This window comes from Pan paniscus, chromosome Y (assembly GCF_029289425.2).
Source record: "Pan paniscus chromosome Y, NHGRI_mPanPan1-v2.0_pri, whole genome shotgun sequence".
In the NCBI taxonomy this organism is placed as follows: domain Eukaryota; kingdom Metazoa; phylum Chordata; class Mammalia; order Primates; family Hominidae; genus Pan; species Pan paniscus.
In genome coordinates, this window is record NC_073273.2 from 23178851 (window position 1) to 23206717 (window position 27867).

General features: G+C 46.8%; 3 protein-coding genes across 3 annotated transcripts; all 3 read left to right on the forward strand.

The window, feature by feature from the left end:
- Window positions 1–55: 55 nt before the first annotated feature.
- On the forward strand, window positions 56–2795 carry LOC129395753 (testis-specific Y-encoded protein 3-like). Its single transcript, XM_055107181.2, has 6 exons — window positions 56–532; window positions 1140–1217; window positions 1346–1457; window positions 1559–1704; window positions 1811–1892; window positions 2586–2795. The coding sequence occupies exons 1-6, from the start codon at window positions 179–181 to the stop codon at window positions 2606–2608; spliced, it is 795 nt and encodes a 264-aa protein (XP_054963156.1). The 5' UTR covers window positions 56–178; the 3' UTR covers window positions 2609–2795.
- An 8021-nt stretch (window positions 2796–10816) lies between these two features.
- On the forward strand, window positions 10817–13560 carry LOC129395752 (testis-specific Y-encoded protein 3-like). Its single transcript, XM_055107180.2, has 6 exons — window positions 10817–11293; window positions 11901–11978; window positions 12107–12218; window positions 12320–12465; window positions 12572–12653; window positions 13347–13560. Exons 1-6 carry the CDS (start codon window positions 10940–10942, stop codon window positions 13367–13369), a joined length of 795 nt encoding a protein of 264 aa, XP_054963155.1. The 5' UTR covers window positions 10817–10939; the 3' UTR covers window positions 13370–13560.
- Window positions 13561–21575: 8015 nt separating this feature from the next.
- Window positions 21576–24319, forward strand: LOC129395751 (testis-specific Y-encoded protein 3-like). The gene is made up of 6 exons (XM_055107179.2): window positions 21576–22052; window positions 22660–22737; window positions 22866–22977; window positions 23079–23224; window positions 23331–23412; window positions 24106–24319. Exons 1-6 carry the CDS (start codon window positions 21699–21701, stop codon window positions 24126–24128), a joined length of 795 nt encoding a protein of 264 aa, XP_054963154.1. The 5' UTR covers window positions 21576–21698; the 3' UTR covers window positions 24129–24319.
- The last annotated feature ends 3548 nt before the right edge of the window (window positions 24320–27867 follow it).

Sequence of the window (27867 nt, forward strand, 5' to 3'; positions counted from 1 at the left end):
CGGCCCCTCGGCCCTTCGCGCGCAGTCCCTTAGGGGGCGCCTGGAAGCCCGGCGCATGCGCCCTGAGGGCTCGCTGAGCTACCGGGTGCCATAGAGGCTGCGGCAGGGTTCCTGTGGCGTGGGTCGGGCAGCACAGGCCTTGGTGCGTGCGAGTGCCGAGGAGGGCACCGCCTTCAGGATGGAGGCTGTACAGGAGGGGGCGGCCGGGGTGGAGAGTGAGCAGGCGGCTTTGGGGGAGGAGGCGGTGCTGCTGTTGGATGACATAATGGCGGAGGTGGAGGTGGTGGCGGAGGAGGAGGGCCTCGTGGAGCGGCAGGAGGAGGCCCAGCGGGCACAGCCTGGCCCTGGGCCCATGACCCCAGAGTCTGCACTGGAGGAGCTGCTGGCCGTTCAGGTGGAGCTGGAGCCGGTTAATGCCCAAGCCAGGAAGGCCTTTTCTCGGCAGCGGGAAAAGATGGAGCGGAGGCGCAAGCCCCACCTAGACCGCAGAGGCGCCGTCATCCAGAGCGTCCCTGGCTTCTGGGCCAATGTTGTATCCTTCTCAGTGTTTCTTCGGCCTTTCTAGTGGAGAGGTGCTCTCGGGGAAGTGTAAGTGACCGATGGGCAGCTCGGCGTCGATGTGACTCTTTGGGGAACAAAGGGGAGTTGCCACGGACAAATGTGGCTGCGGAAAGCCACAGCAGGCGTGGGTACTATTGTCCTGCAAGCGGCAGAGAAACCCTTGGTGATGCCGAGCAGCAGACGTTTGGGGCATCTTTTTGAAGAGCAGAAGCGAGTTCAGACCAGAAGAGGTTTTTCGGTGAAGCAAGCTATTTTTAAGGGAGTGTGATTGCTGCCCCTTGCTAGTCCGATCTGGGACTGGGCGTCTTCGGCTCTAAGCAGATTCTGCCACTCCTCAGACACCAGCAAGTCTCTGCAAATCGCGCCTCCCCATGTCAGTGCAGTCAGCCTCAGAATCATACACCCTCTGTGAACACAGGAGGCCTTAGTTTACGGGGAGGGGGAGGTGAAAGGAGATCATACATGGAAGCAGATCTGAGAAATCCCCTACCCCAGCCTCTGGGTGCTCTTAGGCCTTCTTCCCTGTTGCTCGTCGCTTTCCCTTCCATCGTGTATAAAGTCTCTTTGACCTAAATCAGATTGCAAACCACCCCCAGATGTCAGCCCTGATCACTGACGAAGATGAAGACATGCTGAGCTACATGGTCAGCCTGGAGGTGAGGCCAGGAAGACTGAGGCGAGAGGGTTTAGCGGGGGAGGGTAAGGGAAATAATTCATTCCTGTAAGCAAGAGTGAGCACCTCACCCGAAAACGTATTTAAGCTTTCTCCACCTTGTCCTGACAGGTGGAAGAAGAGAAGCATCCTGTTCATCTCTGCAAGATCATGTTGTTCTTTCGGAGTAACCCCTACTTCCAGAATGAAGTGATTACCAAGGAATATCTGGTGAACATCACAGGTGACAGGTGGCTCCCAGGATGGGTAGTGGAAGGAAGATGGCGGGTGGATCATTGCCGACGTGATCCAGCCCCCTTCCCACAAAAACTCCTGTCTCTGTAGAATACAGGGCTTCTCGTTCCACTCCAATTGAGTGGTATCCGTATTATGAAGTGGAGGCCTATCGCCGCAGACACCACAGCAGCAGCCTTAACTTCTTCAACTGGTTCTCTGACCACAACTTCGCAGGATCTAACAAGATTGCTGAGGTGAGTCCTCACTGGGAAACATGAGAAATGACCCCGTGTGTTCCCAGCTGCTTGGGTCACCTTTCTGAGCCCTGATGAGGCCTTTCCCGATTGAGTCCCCTGACAGATCCTATGTAAGGACCTGTGGCGCAATCCCCTGCAATACTACAAGAGGATGAAGCCACCTGAAGAGGGAACAGAGACGTCAGGTGAGCCGTTAGTTGGGACTGGAGCTGTTTGATGCCTAGTATAAGGGGGTTGATGCACCTGCCTATTCAGGGAGCCTGGGTGCTCATTTCAGAAATGTAGAAATTGAGGCTCCTTTGGTACATGTAGAAATTCCTTGAGAGGAAGACAGAGAGTGACAGAATCCAGGACGTTCATGGCATTGGGCTGAAAAGGCACATTAGAGACTTCACGCAAAGCAGGTGATAGCTGTGGAGTCTTAAGCCCAGTGAAGAATCGTCCATTTCCAGAATCAATGAGGAGTAAAGCTGAAAATCATTCAGTTCAGTCTGTGGCACTTGATTCCATGGCTGTGAACCCCTCCGGCAGTCATCCTACCAACCCCATAAGATTGGGCTCCCTGAATGTGCGTCCTGATCATCCTTGCCCCAAACCACAAAGGACTGTTTAGATTGATGGATTTCCTTAAGCTGTTGCCCCATCAGACTTCTGTGTGCTTTTAGGGTACAGTGCATCTTGTTAGCTGACTCCCCTCACAGACAATACTGGGAATGGGGCAGGGATTGCGCAGAACAGTTTGTAACACGTGGTAGGAGGAAGTTTAAGGGATCACAAATGGGGAAGGGATATCCTTTTCTCAGCGGGCCCCACAATTGAAACATTTCCAAGTATGGCTCAGAGAAAATGCGTTTTAACGTGAGTTTGTGTTTCTCTAGGGGACTCCCAGTTGTTGAGTTGAATATGATGGAGCATCAGATTTTACCTAATACAGCAGAACTCCTAAAAAGTTACAACAGTATGCAGGACGGCAGTACTCAGCATGGTCTTATGCACAGGAACTAAAGGAAAAAGAGGTCGAGTCACCAGAAATCAGGAAGAGGGGGTAAATTTGGATTGTATGGAATGAAAAATAAACATTCTCAAGGATGTGTGACTCTGTGTCTGTGTGTGTGTGTGAGTGTGTCTTTGTGTTTGTGTGTGTGTGTATGTTTATCCACTTTATTCGGGTGTGCTAATGAATTGATCCATCCACGTGCTTTATTCTCTTCATGGAAATTACCAGTCTGCGTTGGAGCTGGGCCTCTAAAGTTGTAGAGTGAATGGGTGTGGGATGTGTTGGGATTCTTCCTACAGGACAGAGTGGGGGAGGTAAAAGCAAAAGACAGCTTAGTTGGAGGCTGACTTCATCCTATGGAAGCAGAGATAGTTCAAGGAATGGGGTTACTGGGTTTCCAGGTCCCAGTTTGCTGGGACCTCCAAAATCCTTCATTTTGAGTATCATCATACACAATAGATAAGCACAGGATGATGGAAATCTTAAAGTTGGCTTTCGTGTTGAATCCACATGTTCTTTTAAAGGTGAATGCATAATCCTTTTCTGGGACAATCAGCCTCTCAGGACTTCTGAAACATCAACGTGAGAAGAAATGGGCATGTAAGGTGTATGGAGGGACTGTGGGAAAGGTGACAGAGGCATGTGGGAAGGCATTCAGGATACACTTTTGGCATAGATGACTACGGGAAAAGACAAACTTACAGAAGTGAGGGGAAAGGGCGTGGATTAGTGGAATGTAAGATTGTTGGAGAATCCATCCAGGGACTCTCTTGTCACTTGATGACCCTGGATATGGACACTCTTGTGGATGTTTACATCTTTAGTTGGGTTAAGCTTTTCTCCAAGATTCTATGTTAGGTGAGGAGCCCATAACGTATGTAGCTAACAACACTACGATTGCATTTTGTGCTCTTGCAAAGTCTAGTGAGTCTCTATATTCTCCCTCGTGATTGGCACTGCAGATTGTTTCTGGAGCCCAGGGCCCTTTAATTTTCTGTGGCCTCTTCAGCATACTTTGCCTAAGGTTTAGAATGTAAAGCGAATATAGTTGTAGAGTATGTGTTGCAAGCCTCACACAGGAGGACAAAACATACAGCTTTCATTCGCGAGTGGGAGGCTGCTTCCCAGGAACACCTGTGTCTATGCACAAGACAAGGGGTTGCCTCTGTCAAGGATGGGGCAGGAGGATTTCAGTGTCGGAGGCAGAACTTTCTTTCCTGTTCCCAGATGAAAGAGTTCCAACATGAGCATCCATGTTGACCACACGCTAATAGAGTGCTAACATTCCTGTCCCGTATAGACTCTGGTCAGCACAGCTTCTGTGAGAAGAGCTATGTTGTTTCAGGGAAGAGGGTTTGACAGTCAAAGTTCCTGAATCTGTTGTGGGGCCTTCAGTATGCTTTCTACCCCTTCTGCTCGGTATCAAAGCAGTTGAGCTTTGAAAATCTATCGCCCGGTTTTGTCCCTGCTCCTATGCAGACAGCTGAAGCTGTGGAGCGGGAGTCTTGTCCTCCCTGACTACCGTCCCCCTGACCCACAAACACAGGAGAAACACGTTTTCTAAGCAAATTATTCTGAAAACAGTCGGAACTCTTTGGCCCCCTCAAGCTGCCCTCTATCCTACTGTGTGCATGTCAAAGACACTGTGGTCCAGTACGGTATCCGTATAGTGGCAATGGGGCAACAGATTGGTGTGTGCACTCTGCGCAACTCAGATTAGGAAACGTCTGGGGACTTGCCTATAACGAGGTCGTCTTAAAATGCGTTTCCCCAAATTTAATGCATAGGAAAATGTTGAGGAAAGGGTCTTGCAATGATTTTTCTAGGAGGTAAATAGATAAGAAAATGACCGTAAATGGATGCCAGGACTAGTTTTGGAGCTAGCCTGTTTTAAAGTGGTGGTAGGGGAGGAGCTTTTTCCAAGGCAGGCAGCAAACCAGGAACTGTCTACAATGGATGGGCGTGCCATGGGTTGGTGGCTCAGCCATATTGCCACCCCACCGAGTGAATGCAGCAGACTGGGCTTCTTCCTTGAATCCTACGTGCAATTCAGTCTAGTGATTTCACATGAGATCCCTTCTTCTGGTATTATCACAGATCGTGCTGAATTATAAAGGCTGTGTAACACTTCTTCCACTGAATATCCGTGCACGTGGGCCACAGATGCTAAGGGCACTGACAAATTTGCATTGTGCCTCAGTAACTCGGAAGCACATCTGTGATTTGTACCGACAGGGACTTGGTGTCTTTTCATGTTTAAACTACCACGTGTGTGTTTGTGGTTGTGTATGTTTATTTCTCTGTGCGAGTTTGTATATTTTCTCTGACTCCACCTAGGTCTCCGTGGTTCCGATATTTTTCCACACTCCCTGCGGCAATTTGCACATGCCTATCTCTACAACCATTGTAGACTTTGTATCTGTGTCTTTGAACATCTATCAGTCTCTCTCCCTTCCTTTTTTCCTTTCCTTCCTCTACACCCCTCCTTTCATCCTTCCCTTACTTCCCCAACACACGCTCTCCATCTGTATCGTCTGTCTTTCTATTCTCTATCTGGGTTTACTTTCTAATTCTGAATTCAAGGGCATTGAATTGAAAAGAAGCACTCTTTGTACTTTTATGTCTTTTAACTCATTTGGGGAATTTGGCGTGTTATTATTTACAGTGTTCTCTCTGCCCTTTCTCATTGTTCTCCCCAGCTGGGGCTGTTATTATGTGAAAGCTGGTTTCCTTCATCAGATCGCATAGGCTCTGATGATGTTTCGTTTATTTTGATTCTCCTCACACTACATAGTTTTAATTTACCTAATGTGACTGTTTTTTTGTTTGTTTTCCGAGAATGGGTCTTACTCTGTCTTCTAGGTTGGACAGCAGCCCCACGATCTCAGCCCACTGCAGCCCAGGCACCACACACCCATGTGATCCTCTCAACTCAGACTCTCACACACCTGGCAGTACAGATGCATGCCACCCCTCCAAGCTATGTATCAATTAACTAAATACTTACTTTTTGAATGTGGGTCCATGTTGCCCCAGGCTCATCTGGAACTCCTGAGTGCAGGCAATCCTCCCACCTCAGCTTACCAAAGTGCTGGGATGACAGGTGTAACCCATGGACCTGCCATGGCTTTGTGTTTTTTACTTTTTTCTTCCTCCTCCTCACGTCTTGTTTTGAAACATGCACTGAAGGTTTCAATTCATGGACTATAGTCTCTGTGCCTGGAATTTCTATCTTTCAACTCATCATCAGCATTCATAGGGATTTTCATATATATATACACATATATAAAAATACATATATACGCACATATATACGTATATACATGTATATACGTATATATGCACATTTATATACGTATATACATGTATATATTATATATATACATGTACACAAATGTATTTATTTCTCAAGTTACCAAAAGGCTTGCATTCTTTCCTGTGTCATGAAAAAGACTTTGCTAGAAAAGAAAAGCACTGCTTTATAATACAATATTTTATTTGCATTTATTTTGTTAAGGCATTTTAAAAATTGTAGGTTTAATTAAAAAATGTCATATGAAATGATACATATTTACCACTTAAGGCGTGATGTTCAACAGGTCATATACATTCTGCATTGGATACATCCAGCCAATCAACATATGTGTGTCCTCACATAGTTGTCATTTTTGTGGTGAACAAACATGGCATGCACTGTATTCAAATATTTTTAGAGAAAGAATATGTTACCACTAGTTATAGTGAGCATGCTGAAGAAAATATTTTTAACCTATTCCTCCTTTATAACTAGAAGTATGAGTTCTTCATCCAGCATCTCGTCAGTGCACCCTCTTCACCGCAGTCTTTGGAGTCTTACTTCTCTGAAGTCCGCTTTTTTGATTTCATATAAGAATGAGATCACGTGCTATTTTCCTTTCTGATACCTGGCTTATGTCACTTAACAGAATGGCATGCACACATTCAACAGATTCCCATATTCAACATATTTCCATTGCGCATACGTGTTTTTGCTGCATTTTTTAATCCATTTATCAATGGAGGGACACTCAGATTGCTTCCGTATTTTGGCTACAGCAAAAACGTAATGAGTGCAGCAATAATTGCATGGGTGCACGCACCACTTCAACATACTGATCTGTGTACTAGTGGGCGTGCCCGGGTATTCTGATTTGCTGGATCATATAGTGGGTGGTTCTACTTGTAGATTTCTGAAGACTGTTTATACTTAAATAAGAGCCATAAAGCTTCTTTAATGCCAGCACTAATTTACATTCTCCCCAAAAGTGAGCAGGGAATTCGTTTTCTCTGCATCCTCACCAGAGATTAGGGTTTTCTTTTCTTTCTTTTTTGTTTGACTTTCGGATAATATGCATTCTGACTGAAGTGAGAAGAAATCTCATTGTGTTTTTGATTTGCATTTTCGTGATGGATTGGGGATACTGAGGACCTTTTAGTGTGTCTTCTGGGCAACTGTATGTCTCAGTTTCACAAATGAGTCTTCGCAGCCTTCACCCATTTGTTTTCATGCTATTGAGTTGTTGGGAGTTCCTTCTGTACTGTGACTATTCAATCATTGCTCCCATCCTGTAGGATGTCCCTTCTGTATGTTGAGTTTTCTATGGTGTGGTGAAGCACTTTAGTTTGCTATGATTCCATTCTCTGTTTTTGATGGTGTTTACTGTGTTCTGGCAGTCACTTTGAGACCATCATTGCACACACGGACGCCATGGAGCTTCTTCCTTGTGATCTCTTCTGCTATTTTTATCGTTTCAGATCTGACACTGGAGTTTGGTGATAAATAATCCACTTGTAAAATCCTTTGTGTGGCTATTCACATTTCCCCAACCTAGTTTATAGAAGATACTTGATTTTGCATTGGGCGTTCTTGCTTCTTTGGGTAAAGGCGGTGAGATGCAAATGCAGTGACTTAGTTCTGGGCTCCTGTTGTTTTTCCTGAGCTCTAGTCTCTGCTTTTCTGCCAGTGCTATTGTATTTTGGTACAAAAAGTTTTGTAGTAGTATATCATGAAGTTAGGTAGTGTGGTGGCTCCAGCTTTGTGCTTTTTACTGGATTGCTCTGGGTTTTCAGGATCTTCTGCCATTTCATAGCAAATTTGGGATTCCCAGATTGTTTTTCTAAGAAGATTGTGTCATTGATATTTTTACAGGGGTTGTATAGAATCTGAGGATGCCTCAGGTAGTAGTGATGTCAATGCCGTTTAGACAATGTGCGTGTTTGTGTGCACATGCTCAGGGCCAAGAGACACTGGGTGTCCTCACCAATACTGAGGTGGGCCTTAATATCCAGGCAGATTGCCTTCTGGAAACACACAGAATGTCCTGTTCTGTTTTGCCGTCTCTTCACATTTCCTCCCCTGTGAGCCCTGTGTGGTCCTCCAGATTCCCTGTGCGGTGGCCTGCCTTTTTTGGGGTGGGGAGTTGGTGGGTGAATGAGGATGGCGGAGGGAAGCAAGCATGTCAGTGGAGCGTGGTGTCATCCAAACGGTACTTAGCAGGCCTGGGAGAGTCATTCTGGGAGGACGCAGACCTAGACAGGCCTCAGGTGGGCATCTGTGTGGAGGGTGAGAGATCCCTGGTTGAGCCCAAACTGAACCCCAGGTAGAAGCAAGCCTCAGGACAGGGAAGTAGCTAGCAAGGGATGATGAGGCAGCTATCCCTTGATCCTGGCTTCCCACCCATTGACCTTAGCTGCTTATGCCTATTAAGCAGATTACGGTTCCCCCATCGTGAAATGTGGGTACCACAGTTCCCTGATGGGCATTTCTCCACCAGCCCATGATGGCCTGAGTTTCCTTACTGCAGTCTCCTCCCTGAGCCTTGGCTTCTCTATGTGTGTCCTACCTCCAGGACCCACAGGCCTCTCAACCCCCAGCCCTGGGCTGCTTCCCTAGCCTCTTCTCTGTTCCCTCTCTGAGGGCCTAACTCCCTTGGGTAGTGCTGCAGAATATAGAGCCACAGGCCCTGGCTGATGATCTGGTGGACTGGGCAAATTGGCCGTGACAGGTCAGGTTCTGGTTCAAAGCCAATTCCTCCGATGCCAAGGAATGTCGAAGAAGGTCCTTTGCGATGATGCCCCATAGCTGCCCCACCTCAGCAATCGTGCCATAACCTGGGCCGTCACAGTCAGACAACCAGCTGAAGAAGCTCAGGCAGTGACCTGCGGGAAACTCGGGCTTTCACTTGCATGACCCTGGAACCACTGGACTGCAGTGGAGCCAGTCGCCCTGTATCCTGGAGGGAGACGAGTCAGGAAGGCTCACGCCAGGCCCAGCTTCCGAGGTACTACCCCCTCTACTCCTCATGGAGGATGCCAATGCAATACTCCTTAGTCATCACTTTGTTTCCGAAGTAAATGTTGTGATGAAAGGCAAACTTCTTCCTACCACTTGTATTCAGGGTGGCCGAGTTCCTCCACCTGCCTGTCCAAGAAGGAGAAACAGGGCTGTGACGGGGCAATTTCATCTAGGTGGGCTGAGGTGGCATTCTAGCCGGGGTGAAGCATGCGTTTCCCCTTCCCAGCTTTCCCGCTGAGACACACCTGAGCCCCAGAAGGACCTCAACCAGACCAGGACCGTAGCACCCTCCCCCAGACCCAGGCTTTCCATCCTGACCTGCAAATCCAACATGCAGCTTTGAAGGACTTTCTCATGGTTTCTGAGCTCCTTGCTCTCACCAGAAAGAATCAGAACTTTTAAAGTGTTCTTTACGCCAACTTACATTTTTCATTTGGACTACCTCATGTTTTGGATGAGGCATGTATTTTTACATTTATTTTCACCCTTATTGTACCTCTATGATAAACTGCTTGCTTACATTCATACCATAATTATGTCTCAGGTTACTTGTCTGTTCCTAAAGATTCACTGAAACAAAGAATTGTATATATGCTTGTATCTTTCAGCAGCCGTATGTCAGATAGCACTGCACATTACTGCAGACATCGCATATACAGGTCCAAAGGTAGATGAAGAAGAAGAAAGCAAGCTTGAAACTCTATACATTCCTAAAAGCATATCAGAAACTCACAAATAACAGTGAAATCAAAGAATGATCCCAGCCAATTCCATTACATACCTAGACTGAAATATGAAACTTCAAAGAAAAGACAGATTAGAACTTTGGGTTTGTAAAAATTTTCCTAAATAGATATAAGTATTGGTAACTTTGTCTCACTAGAAAACGTAAACAAAAATCCATGTTTTTCATGTTTGTAAATATACATAGTTTTATATCCATCAGTTATGACATGCAAGAAGTAATAAAGTGAAAGTACAATAAAATGATATATGGAACTTCCTCAGTCTTAAAATATTCCATGGAGACTGTCAATTTTATGAAAACTATAAAGAATGCTTCATGAAACTACATTGTACAGTGCCATTTACTATTTTACGTACATTTGAAATAATCAACAATTAAAGGGAATACATCAACATTATTTAATACGAATAACGTTATTTTTCTTGAGTAATCCTGTTGGAATTAAGGATTTTAAATAAAACATTAAAAACAAATTATATTGACTGCTTTCAGCTTTGGATGAAATCATACTTGTGTATTTGTAGTAATGGGAAGCATAACTTTCTCCTCACAATTAATCTTTTATAAGGCAGGCGACTTTCCTCCCACGTGCCCGCCCCGATCACTTCCCCCAGGACACCCCTGCCGCCCTAGCCCCAGGAACCAGAGAGTTTTCTCTGGATCTGCAGTATTACTTCCGTACCATCTACCTGGCCTGCCTAACGAAGAGAGACGTTTCCTGTGTTCGTGACACATAGAGATGTTCATGGCTTGCCACCCTGAGGATGTCAGGGCACAGGGCTGCCATGCCCACAATTCCAAAGGCCACGCAGCCCGCGTGTGCCTGGATGCCTAGCTACCCGGCACAAGCTCCAAGGGCTTCTCGGAGGAGGCTTGGGCAGGGAAGGCGGGGGGTGGGGGGCTGGAGATGCAGGCCCGCCAGTGGCTGTGCCGCCCAGGGAGACGCCCACCGCCCTCCCATTGATTGGCCACGACGGGAGGAAGTCGGCCTGGGTGCGGCCCCTCGGCCCTTCGCGCGCAGTCCCTTAGGGGGCGCCTGGAAGCCTGGCGCATGCGCCCTGAGGGCTCGCTGAGCTACCGGGTGCCATAGAGGCTGCGGCAGGGTTCCTGTGGCGTGGGTCGGGCAGCACAGGCCTTGGTGCGTGCGAGTGCCGAGGAGGGCACCGCCTTCAGGATGGAGGCTGTACAGGAGGGGGCGGCCGGGGTGGAGAGTGAGCAGGCGGCTTTGGGGGAGGAGGCGGTGCTGCTGTTGGATGACATAATGGCGGAGGTGGAGGTGGTGGCGGAGGAGGAGGGCCTCGTGGAGCGGCAGGAGGAGGCCCAGCGGGCACAGCCTGGCCCTGGGCCCATGACCCCAGAGTCTGCACTGGAGGAGCTGCTGGCCGTTCAGGTGGAGCTGGAGCCGGTTAATGCCCAAGCCAGGAAGGCCTTTTCTCGGCAGCGGGAAAAGATGGAGCGGAGGCGCAAGCCCCACCTAGACCGCAGAGGCGCCGTCATCCAGAGCGTCCCTGGCTTCTGGGCCAATGTTGTATCCTTCTCAGTGTTTCTTCGGCCTTTCTAGTGGAGAGGTGCTCTCGGGGAAGTGTAAGTGACCGATGGGCAGCTCGGCGTCGATGTGACTCTTTGGGGAACAAAGGGGAGTTGCCACGGACAAATGTGGCTGCGGAAAGCCACAGCAGGCGTGGGTACTATTGTCCTGCAAGCGGCAGAGAAACCCTTGGTGATGCCGAGCAGCAGACGTTTGGGGCATCTTTTTGAAGAGCAGAAGCGAGTTCAGACCAGAAGAGGTTTTTCGGTGAAGCAAGCTATTTTTAAGGGAGTGTGATTGCTGCCCCTCGCTAGTCCGATCTGGGACTGGGCGTCTTCGGCTCTAAGCAGATTCTGCCACTCCTCAGACACCAGCAAGTCTCTGCAAATCGCGCCTCCCCATGTCAGTGCAGTCAGCCTCAGAATCATACACCCTCTGTGAACACAGGAGGCCTTAGTTTACGGGGAGGGGGAGGTGAAAGGAGATCATACATGGAAGCAGATCTGAGAAATCCCCTACCCCAGCCTCTGGGTGCTCTTAGGCCTTCTTCCCTGTTGCTCGTCGCTTTCCCTTCCATCGTGTATAAAGTCTCTTTGACCTAAATCAGATTGCAAACCACCCCCAGATGTCAGCCCTGATCACTGACGAAGATGAAGACATGCTGAGCTACATGGTCAGCCTGGAGGTGAGGCCAGGAAGACTGAGGCGAGAGGGTTTAGCGGGGGAGGGTAAGGGAAATAATTCATTCCTGTAAGCAAGAGTGAGCACCTCACCCGAAAACGTATTTAAGCTTTCTCCACCTTGTCCTGACAGGTGGAAGAAGAGAAGCATCCTGTTCATCTCTGCAAGATCATGTTGTTCTTTCGGAGTAACCCCTACTTCCAGAATGAAGTGATTACCAAGGAATATCTGGTGAACATCACAGGTGACAGGTGGCTCCCAGGATGGGTAGTGGAAGGAAGATGGCGGGTGGATCATTGCCGACGTGATCCAGCCCCCTTCCCACAAAAACTCCTGTCTCTGTAGAATACAGGGCTTCTCGTTCCACTCCAATTGAGTGGTATCCGTATTATGAAGTGGAGGCCTATCGCCGCAGACACCACAGCAGCAGCCTTAACTTCTTCAACTGGTTCTCTGACCACAACTTCGCAGGATCTAACAAGATTGCTGAGGTGAGTCCTCACTGGGAAACATGAGAAATGACCCCGTGTGTTCCCAGCTGCTTGGGTCACCTTTCTGAGCCCTGATGAGGCCTTTCCCGATTGAGTCCCCTGACAGATCCTATGTAAGGACCTGTGGCGCAATCCCCTGCAATACTACAAGAGGATGAAGCCACCTGAAGAGGGAACAGAGACGTCAGGTGAGCCGTTAGTTGGGACTGGAGCTGTTTGATGCCTAGTATAAGGGGGTTGATGCACCTGCCTATTCAGGGAGCCTGGGTGCTCATTTCAGAAATGTAGAAATTGAGGCTCCTTTGGTACATGTAGAAATTCCTTGAGAGGAAGACAGAGAGTGACAGAATCCAGGACGTTCATGGCATTGGGCTGAAAAGGCACATTAGAGACTTCACGCAAAGCAGGTGATAGCTGTGGAGTCTTAAGCCCAGTGAAGAATCGTCCATTTCCAGAATCAATGAGGAGTAAAGCTGAAAATCATTCAGTTCAGTCTGTGGCACTTGATTCCATGGCTGTGAACCCCTCCGGCAGTCATCCTACCAACCCCATAAGATTGGGCTCCCTGAATGTGCGTCCTGATCATCCTTGCCCCAAACCACAAAGGACTGTTTAGATTGATGGATTTCCTTAAGCTGTTGCCCCATCAGACTTCTGTGTGCTTTTAGGGTACAGTGCATCTTGTTAGCTGACTCCCCTCACAGACAATACTGGGAATGGGGCAGGGATTGCGCAGAACAGTTTGTAACACGTGGTAGGAGGAAGTTTAAGGGATCACAAATGGGGAAGGGATATCCTTTTCTCAGCGGGCCCCACAATTGAAACATTTCCAAGTATGGCTCAGAGAAAATGCGTTTTAACGTGAGTTTGTGTTTCTCTAGGGGACTCCCAGTTGTTGAGTTGAATATGATGGAGCATCAGATTTTACCTAATACAGCAGAACTCCTAAAAAGTTACAACAGTATGCAGGACGGCAGTACTCAGCATGGTCTTATGCACAGGAACTAAAGGAAAAAGAGGTCGAGTCACCAGAAATCAGGAAGAGGGGGTAAATTTGGATTGTATGGAATGAAAAATAAACATTCTCAAGGATGTGTGACTCTGTGTCTGTGTGTGTGTGTGAGTGTGTCTTTGTGTTTGTGTGTGTGTGTATGTTTATCCACTTTATTCGGGTGTGCTAATGAATTGATCCATCCACGTGCTTTATTCTCTTCATGGAAATTACCAGTCTGCGTTGGAGCTGGGCCTCTAAAGTTGTAGAGTGAATGGGTGTGGGATGTGTTGGGATTCTTCCTACAGGACAGAGTGGGGGAGGTAAAAGCAAAAGACAGCTTAGTTGGAGGCTGACTTCATCCTATGGAAGCAGAGATAGTTCAAGGAATGGGGTTACTGGGTTTCCAGGTCCCAGTTTGCTGGGACCTCCAAAATCCTTCATTTTGAGTATCATCATACACAATAGATAAGCACAGGATGATGGAAATCTTAAAGTTGGCTTTCGTGTTGAATCCACATGTTCTTTTAAAGGTGAATGCATAATCCTTTTCTGGGACAATCAGCCTCTCAGGACTTCTGAAACATCAACGTGAGAAGAAATGGGCATGTAAGGTGTATGGAGGGACTGTGGGAAAGGTGACAGAGGCATGTGGGAAGGCATTCAGGATACACTTTTGGCATAGATGACTACGGGAAAAGACAAACTTACAGAAGTGAGGGGAAAGGGCGTGGATTAGTGGAATGTAAGATTGTTGGAGAATCCATCCAGGGACTCTCTTGTCACTTGATGACCCTGGATATGGACACTCTTGTGGATGTTTACATCTTTAGTTGGGTTAAGCTTTTCTCCAAGATTCTATGTTAGGTGAGGAGCCCATAACGTATGTAGCTAACAACACTACGATTGCATTTTGTGCTCTTGCAAAGTCTAGTGAGTCTCTATATTCTCCCTCGTGATTGGCACTGCAGATTGTTTCTGGAGCCCAGGGCCCTTTAATTTTCTGTGGCCTCTTCAGCATACTTTGCCTAAGGTTTAGAATGTAAAGCGAATATAGTTGTAGAGTATGTGTTGCAAGCCTCACACAGGAGGACAAAACATACAGCTTTCATTCGCGAGTGGGAGGCTGCTTCCCAGGAACACCTGTGTCTATGCACAAGACAAGGGGTTGCCTCTGTCAAGGATGGGGCAGGAGGATTTCAGTGTCGGAGGCAGAACTTTCTTTCCTGTTCCCAGATGAAAGAGTTCCAACATGAGCATCCATGTTGACCACACGCTAATAGAGTGCTAACATTCCTGTCCCGTATAGACTCTGGTCAGCACAGCTTCTGTGAGAAGAGCTATGTTGTTTCAGGGAAGAGGGTTTGACAGTCAAAGTTCCTGAATCTGTTGTGGGGCCTTCAGTATGCTTTCTACCCCTTCTGCTCGGTATCAAAGCAGTTGAGCTTTGAAAATCTATCGCCCGGTTTTGTCCCTGCTCCTATGCAGACAGCTGAAGCTGTGGAGCGGGAGTCTTGTCCTCCCTGACTACCGTCCCCCTGACCCACAAACACAGGAGAAACACGTTTTCTAAGCAAATTATTCTGAAAACAGTCGGAACTCTTTGGCCCCCTCAAGCTGCCCTCTATCCTACTGTGTGCATGTCAAAGACACTGTGGTCCAGTACGGTATCCGTATAGTGGCAATGGGGCAACAGATTGGTGTGTGCACTCTGCGCAACTCAGATTAGGAAACGTCTGGGGACTTGCCTATAACGAGGTCGTCTTAAAATGCGTTTCCCCAAATTTAATGCATAGGAAAATGTTGAGGAAAGGGTCTTGCAATGATTTTTCTAGGAGGTAAATAGATAAGAAAATGACCGTAAATGGATGCCAGGACTAGTTTTGGAGCTAGCCTGTTTTAAAGTGGTGGTAGGGGAGGAGCTTTTTCCAAGGCAGGCAGCAAACCAGGAACTGTCTACAATGGATGGGCGTGCCATGGGTTGGTGGCTCAGCCATATTGCCACCCCACCGAGTGAATGCAGCAGACTGGGCTTCTTCCTTGAATCCTACGTGCAATTCAGTCTAGTGATTTCACATGAGATCCCTTCTTCTGGTATTATCACAGATCGTGCTGAATTATAAAGGCTGTGTAACACTTCTTCCACTGAATATCCGTGCACGTGGGCCACAGATGCTAAGGGCACTGACAAATTTGCATTGTGCCTCAGTAACTCGGAAGCACATCTGTGATTTGTACCGACAGGGACTTGGTGTCTTTTCATGTTTAAACTACCACGTGTGTGTTTGTGGTTGTGTATGTTTATTTCTCTGTGCGAGTTTGTATATTTTCTCTGACTCCACCTAGGTCTCCGTGGTTCCGATATTTTTCCACACTCCCTGCGGCAATTTGCACATGCCTATCTCTACAACCATTGTAGACTTTGTATCTGTGTCTTTGAACATCTATCAGTCTCTCTCCCTTCCTTTTTTCCTTTCCTTCCTCTACACCCCTCCTTTCATCCTTCCCTTACTTCCCCAACACACGCTCTCCATCTGTATCGTCTGTCTTTCTATTCTCTATCTGGGTTTACTTTCTAATTCTGAATTCAAGGGCATTGAATTGAAAAGAAGCACTCTTTGTACTTTTATGTCTTTTAACTCATTTGGGGAATTTGGCGTGTTATTATTTACAGTGTTCTCTCTGCCCTTTCTCATTGTTCTCCCCAGCTGGGGCTGTTATTATGTGAAAGCTGGTTTCCTTCATCAGATCGCATAGGCTCTGATGATGTTTCGTTTATTTTGATTCTCCTCACACTACATAGTTTTAATTTACCTAATGTGACTGTTTTTTGTTTGTTTTCCGAGAATGGGTCTTACTCTGTCTTCTAGGTTGGACAGCAGCCCCACGATCTCAGCCCACTGCAGCCCAGGCACCACACACCCATGTGATCCTCTCAACTCAGACTCTCACACACCTGGCAGTACAGATGCATGCCACCCCTCCAAGCTATGTATCAATTAACTAAATACTTACTTTTTGAATGTGGGTCCATGTTGCCCCAGGCTCATCTGGAACTCCTGAGTGCAGGCAATCCTCCCACCTCAGCTTACCAAAGTGCTGGGATGACAGGTGTAACCCATGGACCTGCCATGGCTTTGTGTTTTTTACTTTTTTCTTCCTCCTCCTCACGTCTTGTTTTGAAACATGCACTGAAGGTTTCAATTCATGGACTATAGTCTCTGTGCCTGGAATTTCTATCTTTCAACTCATCATCAGCATTCATAGGGATTTTCATATATATATACACATATATAAAAATACATATATACGCACATATATACGTATATACATGTATATACGTATATATGCACATTTATATACGTATATACATGTATATATTATATATATACATGTACACAAATGTATTTATTTCTCAAGTTACCAAAAGGCTTGCATTCTTTCCTGTGTCATGAAAAAGACTTTGCTAGAAAAGAAAAGCACTGCTTTATAATACAATATTTTATTTGCATTTATTTTGTTAAGGCATTTTAAAAATTGTAGGTTTAATTAAAAAATGTCATATGAAATGATACATATTTACCACTTAAGGCGTGATGTTCAACAGGTCATATACATTCTGCATTGGATACATCCAGCCAATCAACATATGTGTGTCCTCACATAGTTGTCATTTTTGTGGTGAACAAACATGGCATGCACTGTATTCAAATATTTTTAGAGAAAGAATATGTTACCACTAGTTATAGTGAGCATGCTGAAGAAAATATTTTTAACCTATTCCTCCTTTATAACTAGAAGTATGAGTTCTTCATCCAGCATCTCGTCAGTGCACCCTCTTCACCGCAGTCTTTGGAGTCTTACTTCTCTGAAGTCCGCTTTTTTGATTTCATATAAGAATGAGATCACGTGCTATTTTCCTTTCTGATACCTGGCTTATGTCACTTAACAGAATGGCATGCACACATTCAACAGATTCCCATATTCAACATATTTCCATTGCGCATACGTGTTTTTGCTGCATTTTTTAATCCATTTATCAATGGAGGGACACTCAGATTGCTTCCGTATTTTGGCTACAGCAAAAACGTAATGAGTGCAGCAATAATTGCATGGGTGCACGCACCACTTCAACATACTGATCTGTGTACTAGTGGGCGTGCCCGGGTATTCTGATTTGCTGGATCATATAGTGGGTGGTTCTACTTGTAGATTTCTGAAGACTGTTTATACTTAAATAAGAGCCATAAAGCTTCTTTAATGCCAGCACTAATTTACATTCTCCCCAAAAGTGAGCAGGGAATTCGTTTTCTCTGCATCCTCACCAGAGATTAGGGTTTTCTTTTCTTTCTTTTTTGTTTGACTTTCGGATAATATGCATTCTGACTGAAGTGAGAAGAAATCTCATTGTGTTTTTGATTTGCATTTTCGTGATGGATTGGGGATACTGAGGACCTTTTAGTGTGTCTTCTGGGCAACTGTATGTCTCAGTTTCACAAATGAGTCTTCGCAGCCTTCGCCCATTTGTTTTCATGCTATTGAGTTGTTGGGAGTTCCTTCTGTACTGTGACTATTCAATCATTGCTCCCATCCTGTAGGATGTCCCTTCTGTATGTTGAGTTTTCTATGGTGTGGTGAAGCACTTTAGTTTGCTATGATTCCATTCTCTGTTTTTGATGGTGTTTACTGTGTTCTGGCAGTCACTTTGAGACCATCATTGCACACACGGACGCCATGGAGCTTCTTCCTTGTGATCTCTTCTGCTATTTTTATCGTTTCAGATCTGATACTGGAGTTTGGTGATAAATAATCCACTTGTAAAATCCTTTGTGTGGCTATTCACATTTCCCCAACCTAGTTTATAGAAGATACTTGATTTTGCATTGGGCGTTCTTGCTTCTTTGGGTAAAGGCGGTGAGATGCAAATGCAGTGACTTAGTTCTGGGCTCCTGTTGTTTTTCCTGAGCTCTAGTCTCTGCTTTTCTGCCAGTGCTATTGTATTTTGGTACAAAAAGTTTTGTAGTAGTATATCATGAAGTTAGGTAGTGTGGTGGCTCCAGCTTTGTGCTTTTTACTGGATTGCTCTGGGTTTTCAGGATCTTCTGCCATTTCATAGCAAATTTGGGATTCCCAGATTGTTTTTCTAAGAAGATTGTGTCATTGATATTTTTACAGGGGTTGTATAGAATCTGAGATGCCTCAGGTAGTAGTGATGTCAATGCCGTTTAGACAATGTGCGTGTTTGTGTGCACATGCTCAGGGCCAAGAGACACTGGGTGTCCTCACCAATACTGAGGTGGGCCTTAATATCCAGGCAGATTGCCTTCTGGAAACACACAGAATGTCCTGTTCTGTTTTGCCGTCTCTTCACATTTCCTCCCCTGTGAGCCCTGTGTGGTCCTCCAGATTCCCTGTGCGGTGGCCTGCCTTTTTTGGGGTGGGGAGTTGGTGGGTGAATGAGGATGGCGGAGGGAAGCAAGCATGTCAGTGGAGCGTGGTGTCATCCAAACGGTACTTAGCAGGCCTGGGAGAGTCATTCTGGGAGGACGCAGACCTAGACAGGCCTCAGGTGGGCATCTGTGTGGAGGGTGAGAGATCCCTGGTTGAGCCCAAACTGAACCCCAGGTAGAAGCAAGCCTCAGGACAGGGAAGTAGCTAGCAAGGGATGATGAGGCAGCTATCCCTTGATCCTGGCTTCCCACCCATTGACCTTAGCTGCTTATGCCTATTAAGCAGATTACGGTTCCCCCATCGTGAAATGTGGGTACCACAGTTCCCTGATGGGCATTTCTCCACCAGCCCATGATGGCCTGAGTTTCCTTACTGCAGTCTCCTCCCTGAGCCTTGGCTTCTCTATGTGTGTCCTACCTCCAGGACCCACAGGCCTCTCAACCCCCAGCCCTGGGCTGCTTCCCTAGCCTCTTCTCTGTTCCCTCTCTGAGGGCCTAACTCCCTTGGGTAGTGCTGCAGAATATAGAGCCACAGGCCCTGGCTGATGATCTGGTGGACTGGGCAAATTGGCCGTGACAGGTCAGGTTCTGGTTCAAAGCCAATTCCTCCGATGCCAAGGAATGTCGAAGAAGGTCCTTTGCGATGATGCCCCATAGCTGCCCCACCTCAGCAATCGTGCCATAACCTGGGCCGTCACAGTCAGACAACCAGCTGAAGAAGCTCAGGCAGTGACCTGCGGGAAACTCGGGCTTTCACTTGCATGACCCTGGAACCACTGGACTGCAGTGGAGCCAGTCGCCCTGTATCCTGGAGGGAGACGAGTCAGGAAGGCTCACGCCAGGCCCAGCTTCCGAGGTACTACCCCCTCTACTCCTCATGGAGGATGCCAATGCAATACTCCTTAGTCATCACTTTGTTTCCGAAGTAAATGTTGTGATGAAAGGCAAACTTCTTCCTACCACTTGTATTCAGGGTGGCCGAGTTCCTCCACCTGCCTGTCCAAGAAGGAGAAACAGGGCTGTGACGGGGCAATTTCATCTAGGTGGGCTGAGGTGGCATTCTAGCCGGGGTGAAGCATGCGTTTCCCCTTCCCAGCTTTCCCGCTGAGACACACCTGAGCCCCAGAAGGACCTCAACCAGACCAGGACCGTAGCACCCTCCCCCAGACCCAGGCTTTCCATCCTGACCTGCAAATCCAACATGCAGCTTTGAAGGACTTTCTCATGGTTTCTGAGCTCCTTGCTCTCACCAGAAAGAATCAGAACTTTTAAAGTGTTCTTTACGCCAACTTACATTTTTCATTTGGACTACCTCATGTTTTGGATGAGGCATGTATTTTTACATTTATTTTCACCCTTATTGTACCTCTATGATAAACTGCTTGCTTACATTCATACCATAATTATGTCTCAGGTTACTTGTCTGTTCCTAAAGATTCACTGAAACAAAGAATTGTATATATGCTTGTATCTTTCAGCAGCCGTATGTCAGATAGCACTGCACATTACTGCAGACATCGCATATACAGGTCCAAAGGTAGATGAAGAAGAAGAAAGCAAGCTTGAAACTCTATACATTCCTAAAAGCATATCAGAAACTCACAAATAACAGTGAAATCAAAGAATGATCCCAGCCAATTCCATTACATACCTAGACTGAAATATGAAACTTCAAAGAAAAGACAGATTAGAACTTTGGGTTTGTAAAAATTTTCCTAAATAGATATAAGTATTGGTAACTTTGTCTCACTAGAAAACGTAAACAAAAATCCATGTTTTTCATGTTTGTAAATATACATAGTTTTATATCCATCAGTTATGACATGCAAGAAGTAATAAAGTGAAAGTACAATAAAATGATATATGGAACTTCCTCAGTCTTAAAATATTCCATGGAGACTGTCAATTTTATGAAAACTATAAAGAATGCTTCATGAAACTACATTGTACAGTGCCATTTACTATTTTACGTACATTTGAAATAATCAACAATTAAAGGGAATACATCAACATTATTTAATACGAATAACGTTATTTTTCTTGAGTAATCCTGTTGGAATTAAGGATTTTAAATAAAACATTAAAAACAAATTATATTGACTGCTTTCAGCTTTGGATGAAATCATACTTGTGTATTTGTAGTAATGGGAAGCATAACTTTCTCCTCACAATTAATCTTTTATAAGGCAGGCGACTTTCCTCCCACGTGCCCGCCCCGATCACTTCCCCCAGGACACCCCTGCCGCCCTAGCCCCAGGAACCAGAGAGTTTTCTCTGGATCTGCAGTATTACTTCCGTACCATCTACCTGGCCTGCCTAACGAAGAGAGACGTTTCCTGTGTTCGTGACACATAGAGATGTTCATGGCTTGCCACCCTGAGGATGTCAGGGCACAGGGCTGCCATGCCCACAATTCCAAAGGCCACGCAGCCCGCGTGTGCCTGGATGCCTAGCTACCCGGCACAAGCTCCAAGGGCTTCTCGGAGGAGGCTTGGGCAGGGAAGGCGGGGGGTGGGGGGCTGGAGATGCAGGCCCGCCAGTGGCTGTGCCGCCCAGGGAGACGCCCACCGCCCTCCCATTGATTGGCCACGACGGGAGGAAGTCGGCCTGGGTGCGGCCCCTCGGCCCTTCGCGCGCAGTCCCTTAGGGGGCGCCTGGAAGCCTGGCGCATGCGCCCTGAGGGCTCGCTGAGCTACCGGGTGCCATAGAGGCTGCGGCAGGGTTCCTGTGGCGTGGGTCGGGCAGCACAGGCCTTGGTGCGTGCGAGTGCCGAGGAGGGCACCGCCTTCAGGATGGAGGCTGTACAGGAGGGGGCGGCCGGGGTGGAGAGTGAGCAGGCGGCTTTGGGGGAGGAGGCGGTGCTGCTGTTGGATGACATAATGGCGGAGGTGGAGGTGGTGGCGGAGGAGGAGGGCCTCGTGGAGCGGCAGGAGGAGGCCCAGCGGGCACAGCCTGGCCCTGGGCCCATGACCCCAGAGTCTGCACTGGAGGAGCTGCTGGCCGTTCAGGTGGAGCTGGAGCCGGTTAATGCCCAAGCCAGGAAGGCCTTTTCTCGGCAGCGGGAAAAGATGGAGCGGAGGCGCAAGCCCCACCTAGACCGCAGAGGCGCCGTCATCCAGAGCGTCCCTGGCTTCTGGGCCAATGTTGTATCCTTCTCAGTGTTTCTTCGGCCTTTCTAGTGGAGAGGTGCTCTCGGGGAAGTGTAAGTGACCGATGGGCAGCTCGGCGTCGATGTGACTCTTTGGGGAACAAAGGGGAGTTGCCACGGACAAATGTGGCTGCGGAAAGCCACAGCAGGCGTGGGTACTATTGTCCTGCAAGCGGCAGAGAAACCCTTGGTGATGCCGAGCAGCAGACGTTTGGGGCATCTTTTTGAAGAGCAGAAGCGAGTTCAGACCAGAAGAGGTTTTTCGGTGAAGCAAGCTATTTTTAAGGGAGTGTGATTGCTGCCCCTCGCTAGTCCGATCTGGGACTGGGCGTCTTCGGCTCTAAGCAGATTCTGCCACTCCTCAGACACCAGCAAGTCTCTGCAAATCGCGCCTCCCCATGTCAGTGCAGTCAGCCTCAGAATCATACACCCTCTGTGAACACAGGAGGCCTTAGTTTACGGGGAGGGGGAGGTGAAAGGAGATCATACATGGAAGCAGATCTGAGAAATCCCCTACCCCAGCCTCTGGGTGCTCTTAGGCCTTCTTCCCTGTTGCTCGTCGCTTTCCCTTCCATCGTGTATAAAGTCTCTTTGACCTAAATCAGATTGCAAACCACCCCCAGATGTCAGCCCTGATCACTGACGAAGATGAAGACATGCTGAGCTACATGGTCAGCCTGGAGGTGAGGCCAGGAAGACTGAGGCGAGAGGGTTTAGCGGGGGAGGGTAAGGGAAATAATTCATTCCTGTAAGCAAGAGTGAGCACCTCACCCGAAAACGTATTTAAGCTTTCTCCACCTTGTCCTGACAGGTGGAAGAAGAGAAGCATCCTGTTCATCTCTGCAAGATCATGTTGTTCTTTCGGAGTAACCCCTACTTCCAGAATGAAGTGATTACCAAGGAATATCTGGTGAACATCACAGGTGACAGGTGGCTCCCAGGATGGGTAGTGGAAGGAAGATGGCGGGTGGATCATTGCCGACGTGATCCAGCCCCCTTCCCACAAAAACTCCTGTCTCTGTAGAATACAGGGCTTCTCGTTCCACTCCAATTGAGTGGTATCCGTATTATGAAGTGGAGGCCTATCGCCGCAGACACCACAGCAGCAGCCTTAACTTCTTCAACTGGTTCTCTGACCACAACTTCGCAGGATCTAACAAGATTGCTGAGGTGAGTCCTCACTGGGAAACATGAGAAATGACCCCGTGTGTTCCCAGCTGCTTGGGTCACCTTTCTGAGCCCTGATGAGGCCTTTCCCGATTGAGTCCCCTGACAGATCCTATGTAAGGACCTGTGGCGCAATCCCCTGCAATACTACAAGAGGATGAAGCCACCTGAAGAGGGAACAGAGACGTCAGGTGAGCCGTTAGTTGGGACTGGAGCTGTTTGATGCCTAGTATAAGGGGGTTGATGCACCTGCCTATTCAGGGAGCCTGGGTGCTCATTTCAGAAATGTAGAAATTGAGGCTCCTTTGGTACATGTAGAAATTCCTTGAGAGGAAGACAGAGAGTGACAGAATCCAGGACGTTCATGGCATTGGGCTGAAAAGGCACATTAGAGACTTCACGCAAAGCAGGTGATAGCTGTGGAGTCTTAAGCCCAGTGAAGAATCGTCCATTTCCAGAATCAATGAGGAGTAAAGCTGAAAATCATTCAGTTCAGTCTGTGGCACTTGATTCCATGGCTGTGAACCCCTCCGGCAGTCATCCTACCAACCCCATAAGATTGGGCTCCCTGAATGTGCGTCCTGATCATCCTTGCCCCAAACCACAAAGGACTGTTTAGATTGATGGATTTCCTTAAGCTGTTGCCCCATCAGACTTCTGTGTGCTTTTAGGGTACAGTGCATCTTGTTAGCTGACTCCCCTCACAGACAATACTGGGAATGGGGCAGGGATTGCGCAGAACAGTTTGTAACACGTGGTAGGAGGAAGTTTAAGGGATCACAAATGGGGAAGGGATATCCTTTTCTCAGCGGGCCCCACAATTGAAACATTTCCAAGTATGGCTCAGAGAAAATGCGTTTTAACGTGAGTTTGTGTTTCTCTAGGGGACTCCCAGTTGTTGAGTTGAATATGATGGAGCATCAGATTTTACCTAATACAGCAGAACTCCTAAAAAGTTACAACAGTATGCAGGACGGCAGTACTCAGCATGGTCTTATGCACAGGAACTAAAGGAAAAAGAGGTCGAGTCACCAGAAATCAGGAAGAGGGGGTAAATTTGGATTGTATGGAATGAAAAATAAACATTCTCAAGGATGTGTGACTCTGTGTCTGTGTGTGTGTGTGAGTGTGTCTTTGTGTTTGTGTGTGTGTGTATGTTTATCCACTTTATTCGGGTGTGCTAATGAATTGATCCATCCACGTGCTTTATTCTCTTCATGGAAATTACCAGTCTGCGTTGGAGCTGGGCCTCTAAAGTTGTAGAGTGAATGGGTGTGGGATGTGTTGGGATTCTTCCTACAGGACAGAGTGGGGGAGGTAAAAGCAAAAGACAGCTTAGTTGGAGGCTGACTTCATCCTATGGAAGCAGAGATAGTTCAAGGAATGGGGTTACTGGGTTTCCAGGTCCCAGTTTGCTGGGACCTCCAAAATCCTTCATTTTGAGTATCATCATACACAATAGATAAGCACAGGATGATGGAAATCTTAAAGTTGGCTTTCGTGTTGAATCCACATGTTCTTTTAAAGGTGAATGCATAATCCTTTTCTGGGACAATCAGCCTCTCAGGACTTCTGAAACATCAACGTGAGAAGAAATGGGCATGTAAGGTGTATGGAGGGACTGTGGGAAAGGTGACAGAGGCATGTGGGAAGGCATTCAGGATACACTTTTGGCATAGATGACTACGGGAAAAGACAAACTTACAGAAGTGAGGGGAAAGGGCGTGGATTAGTGGAATGTAAGATTGTTGGAGAATCCATCCAGGGACTCTCTTGTCACTTGATGACCCTGGATATGGACACTCTTGTGGATGTTTACATCTTTAGTTGGGTTAAGCTTTTCTCCAAGATTCTATGTTAGGTGAGGAGCCCATAACGTATGTAGCTAACAACACTACGATTGCATTTTGTGCTCTTGCAAAGTCTAGTGAGTCTCTATATTCTCCCTCGTGATTGGCACTGCAGATTGTTTCTGGAGCCCAGGGCCCTTTAATTTTCTGTGGCCTCTTCAGCATACTTTGCCTAAGGTTTAGAATGTAAAGCGAATATAGTTGTAGAGTATGTGTTGCAAGCCTCACACAGGAGGACAAAACATACAGCTTTCATTCGCGAGTGGGAGGCTGCTTCCCAGGAACACCTGTGTCTATGCACAAGACAAGGGGTTGCCTCTGTCAAGGATGGGGCAGGAGGATTTCAGTGTCGGAGGCAGAACTTTCTTTCCTGTTCCCAGATGAAAGAGTTCCAACATGAGCATCCATGTTGACCACACGCTAATAGAGTGCTAACATTCCTGTCCCGTATAGACTCTGGTCAGCACAGCTTCTGTGAGAAGAGCTATGTTGTTTCAGGGAAGAGGGTTTGACAGTCAAAGTTCCTGAATCTGTTGTGGGGCCTTCAGTATGCTTTCTACCCCTTCTGCTCGGTATCAAAGCAGTTGAGCTTTGAAAATCTATCGCCCGGTTTTGTCCCTGCTCCTATGCAGACAGCTGAAGCTGTGGAGCGGGAGTCTTGTCCTCCCTGACTACCGTCCCCCTGACCCACAAACACAGGAGAAACACGTTTTCTAAGCAAATTATTCTGAAAACAGTCGGAACTCTTTGGCCCCCTCAAGCTGCCCTCTATCCTACTGTGTGCATGTCAAAGACACTGTGGTCCAGTACGGTATCCGTATAGTGGCAATGGGGCAACAGATTGGTGTGTGCACTCTGCGCAACTCAGATTAGGAAACGTCTGGGGACTTGCCTATAACGAGGTCGTCTTAAAATGCGTTTCCCCAAATTTAATGCATAGGAAAATGTTGAGGAAAGGGTCTTGCAATGATTTTTCTAGGAGGTAAATAGATAAGAAAATGACCGTAAATGGATGCCAGGACTAGTTTTGGAGCTAGCCTGTTTTAAAGTGGTGGTAGGGGAGGAGCTTTTTCCAAGGCAGGCAGCAAACCAGGAACTGTCTACAATGGATGGGCGTGCCATGGGTTGGTGGCTCAGCCATATTGCCACCCCACCGAGTGAATGCAGCAGACTGGGCTTCTTCCTTGAATCCTACGTGCAATTCAGTCTAGTGATTTCACATGAGATCCCTTCTTCTGGTATTATCACAGATCGTGCTGAATTATAAAGGCTGTGTAACACTTCTTCCACTGAATATCCGTGCACGTGGGCCACAGATGCTAAGGGCACTGACAAATTTGCATTGTGCCTCAGTAACTCGGAAGCACATCTGTGATTTGTACCGACAGGGACTTGGTGTCTTTTCATGTTTAAACTACCACGTGTGTGTTTGTGGTTGTGTATGTTTATTTCTCTGTGCGAGTTTGTATATTTTCTCTGACTCCACCTAGGTCTCCGTGGTTCCGATATTTTTCCACACTCCCTGCGGCAATTTGCACATGCCTATCTCTACAACCATTGTAGACTTTGTATCTGTGTCTTTGAACATCTATCAGTCTCTCTCCCTTCCTTTTTTCCTTTCCTTCCTCTACACCCCTCCTTTCATCCTTCCCTTACTTCCCCAACACACGCTCTCCATCTGTATCGTCTGTCTTTCTATTCTCTATCTGGGTTTACTTTCTAATTCTGAATTCAAGGGCATTGAATTGAAAAGAAGCACTCTTTGTACTTTTATGTCTTTTAACTCATTTGGGGAATTTGGCGTGTTATTATTTACAGTGTTCTCTCTGCCCTTTCTCATTGTTCTCCCCAGCTGGGGCTGTTATTATGTGAAAGCTGGTTTCCTTCATCAGATCGCATAGGCTCTGATGATGTTTCGTTTATTTTGATTCTCCTCACACTACATAGTTTTAATTTACCTAATGTGACTGTTTTTTTGTTTGTTTTCCGAGAATGGGTCTTACTCTGTCTTCTAGGTTGGACAGCAGCCCCACGATCTCAGCCCACTGCAGCCCAGGCACCACACACCCATGTGATCCTCTCAACTCAGACTCTCACACACCTGGCAGTACAGATGCATGCCACCCCTCCAAGCTATGTATCAATTAACTAAATACTTACTTTTTGAATGTGGGTCCATGTTGCCCCAGGCTCATCTGGAACTCCTGAGTGCAGGCAATCCTCCCACCTCAGCTTACCAAAGTGCTGGGATGACAGGTGTAACCCATGGACCTGCCATGGCTTTGTGTTTTTTACTTTTTTCTTCCTCCTCCTCACGTCTTGTTTTGAAACATGCACTGAAGGTTTCAATTCATGGACTATAGTCTCTGTGCCTGGAATTTCTATCTTTCAACTCATCATCAGCATTCATAGGGATTTTCATATATATATACACATATATAAAAATACATATATACGCACATATATACGTATATACATGTATATACGTATATATGCACATTTATATACGTATATACATGTATATATTATATATATACATGTACACAAATGTATTTATTTCTCAAGTTACCAAAAGGCTTGCATTCTTTCCTGTGTCATGAAAAAGACTTTGCTAGAAAAGAAAAGCACTGCTTTATAATACAATATTTTATTTGCATTTATTTTGTTAAGGCATTTTAAAAATTGTAGGTTTAATTAAAAAATGTCATATGAAATGATACATATTTACCACTTAAGGCGTGATGTTCAACAGGTCATATACATTCTGCATTGGATACATCCAGCCAATCAACATAT

What these genes read in the sequence shown, in the direction of transcription:
- LOC129395753 (XM_055107181.2), top strand. Translation starts at nt 179, where the DNA reads ATGGAGGCTGTACAGGAGGGGGCGGCCGGGGTGGAGAGTGAGCAGGCG. An exon ending in CTGGCTTCTGGGCCAATGTT is followed by an intron (nt 533 to 1,139) that starts GTATCCTTCTCA and finishes GACCTAAATCAG; the next exon opens with ATTGCAAACCACCCCCAGAT. An exon ending in GATCTAACAAGATTGCTGAG is followed by an intron (nt 1,705 to 1,810) that starts GTGAGTCCTCAC and finishes GTCCCCTGACAG; the next exon opens with ATCCTATGTAAGGACCTGTG.
- LOC129395752 (XM_055107180.2), top strand. Translation starts at nt 10,940, where the DNA reads ATGGAGGCTGTACAGGAGGGGGCGGCCGGGGTGGAGAGTGAGCAGGCG. An exon ending in ATATCTGGTGAACATCACAG is followed by an intron (nt 12,219 to 12,319) that starts GTGACAGGTGGC and finishes CTGTCTCTGTAG; the next exon opens with AATACAGGGCTTCTCGTTCC. An exon ending in AGAGGGAACAGAGACGTCAG is followed by an intron (nt 12,654 to 13,346) that starts GTGAGCCGTTAG and finishes GTGTTTCTCTAG; the next exon opens with GGGACTCCCAGTTGTTGAGT.
- LOC129395751 (XM_055107179.2), top strand. Translation starts at nt 21,699, where the DNA reads ATGGAGGCTGTACAGGAGGGGGCGGCCGGGGTGGAGAGTGAGCAGGCG. An exon ending in ATATCTGGTGAACATCACAG is followed by an intron (nt 22,978 to 23,078) that starts GTGACAGGTGGC and finishes CTGTCTCTGTAG; the next exon opens with AATACAGGGCTTCTCGTTCC. An exon ending in GATCTAACAAGATTGCTGAG is followed by an intron (nt 23,225 to 23,330) that starts GTGAGTCCTCAC and finishes GTCCCCTGACAG; the next exon opens with ATCCTATGTAAGGACCTGTG.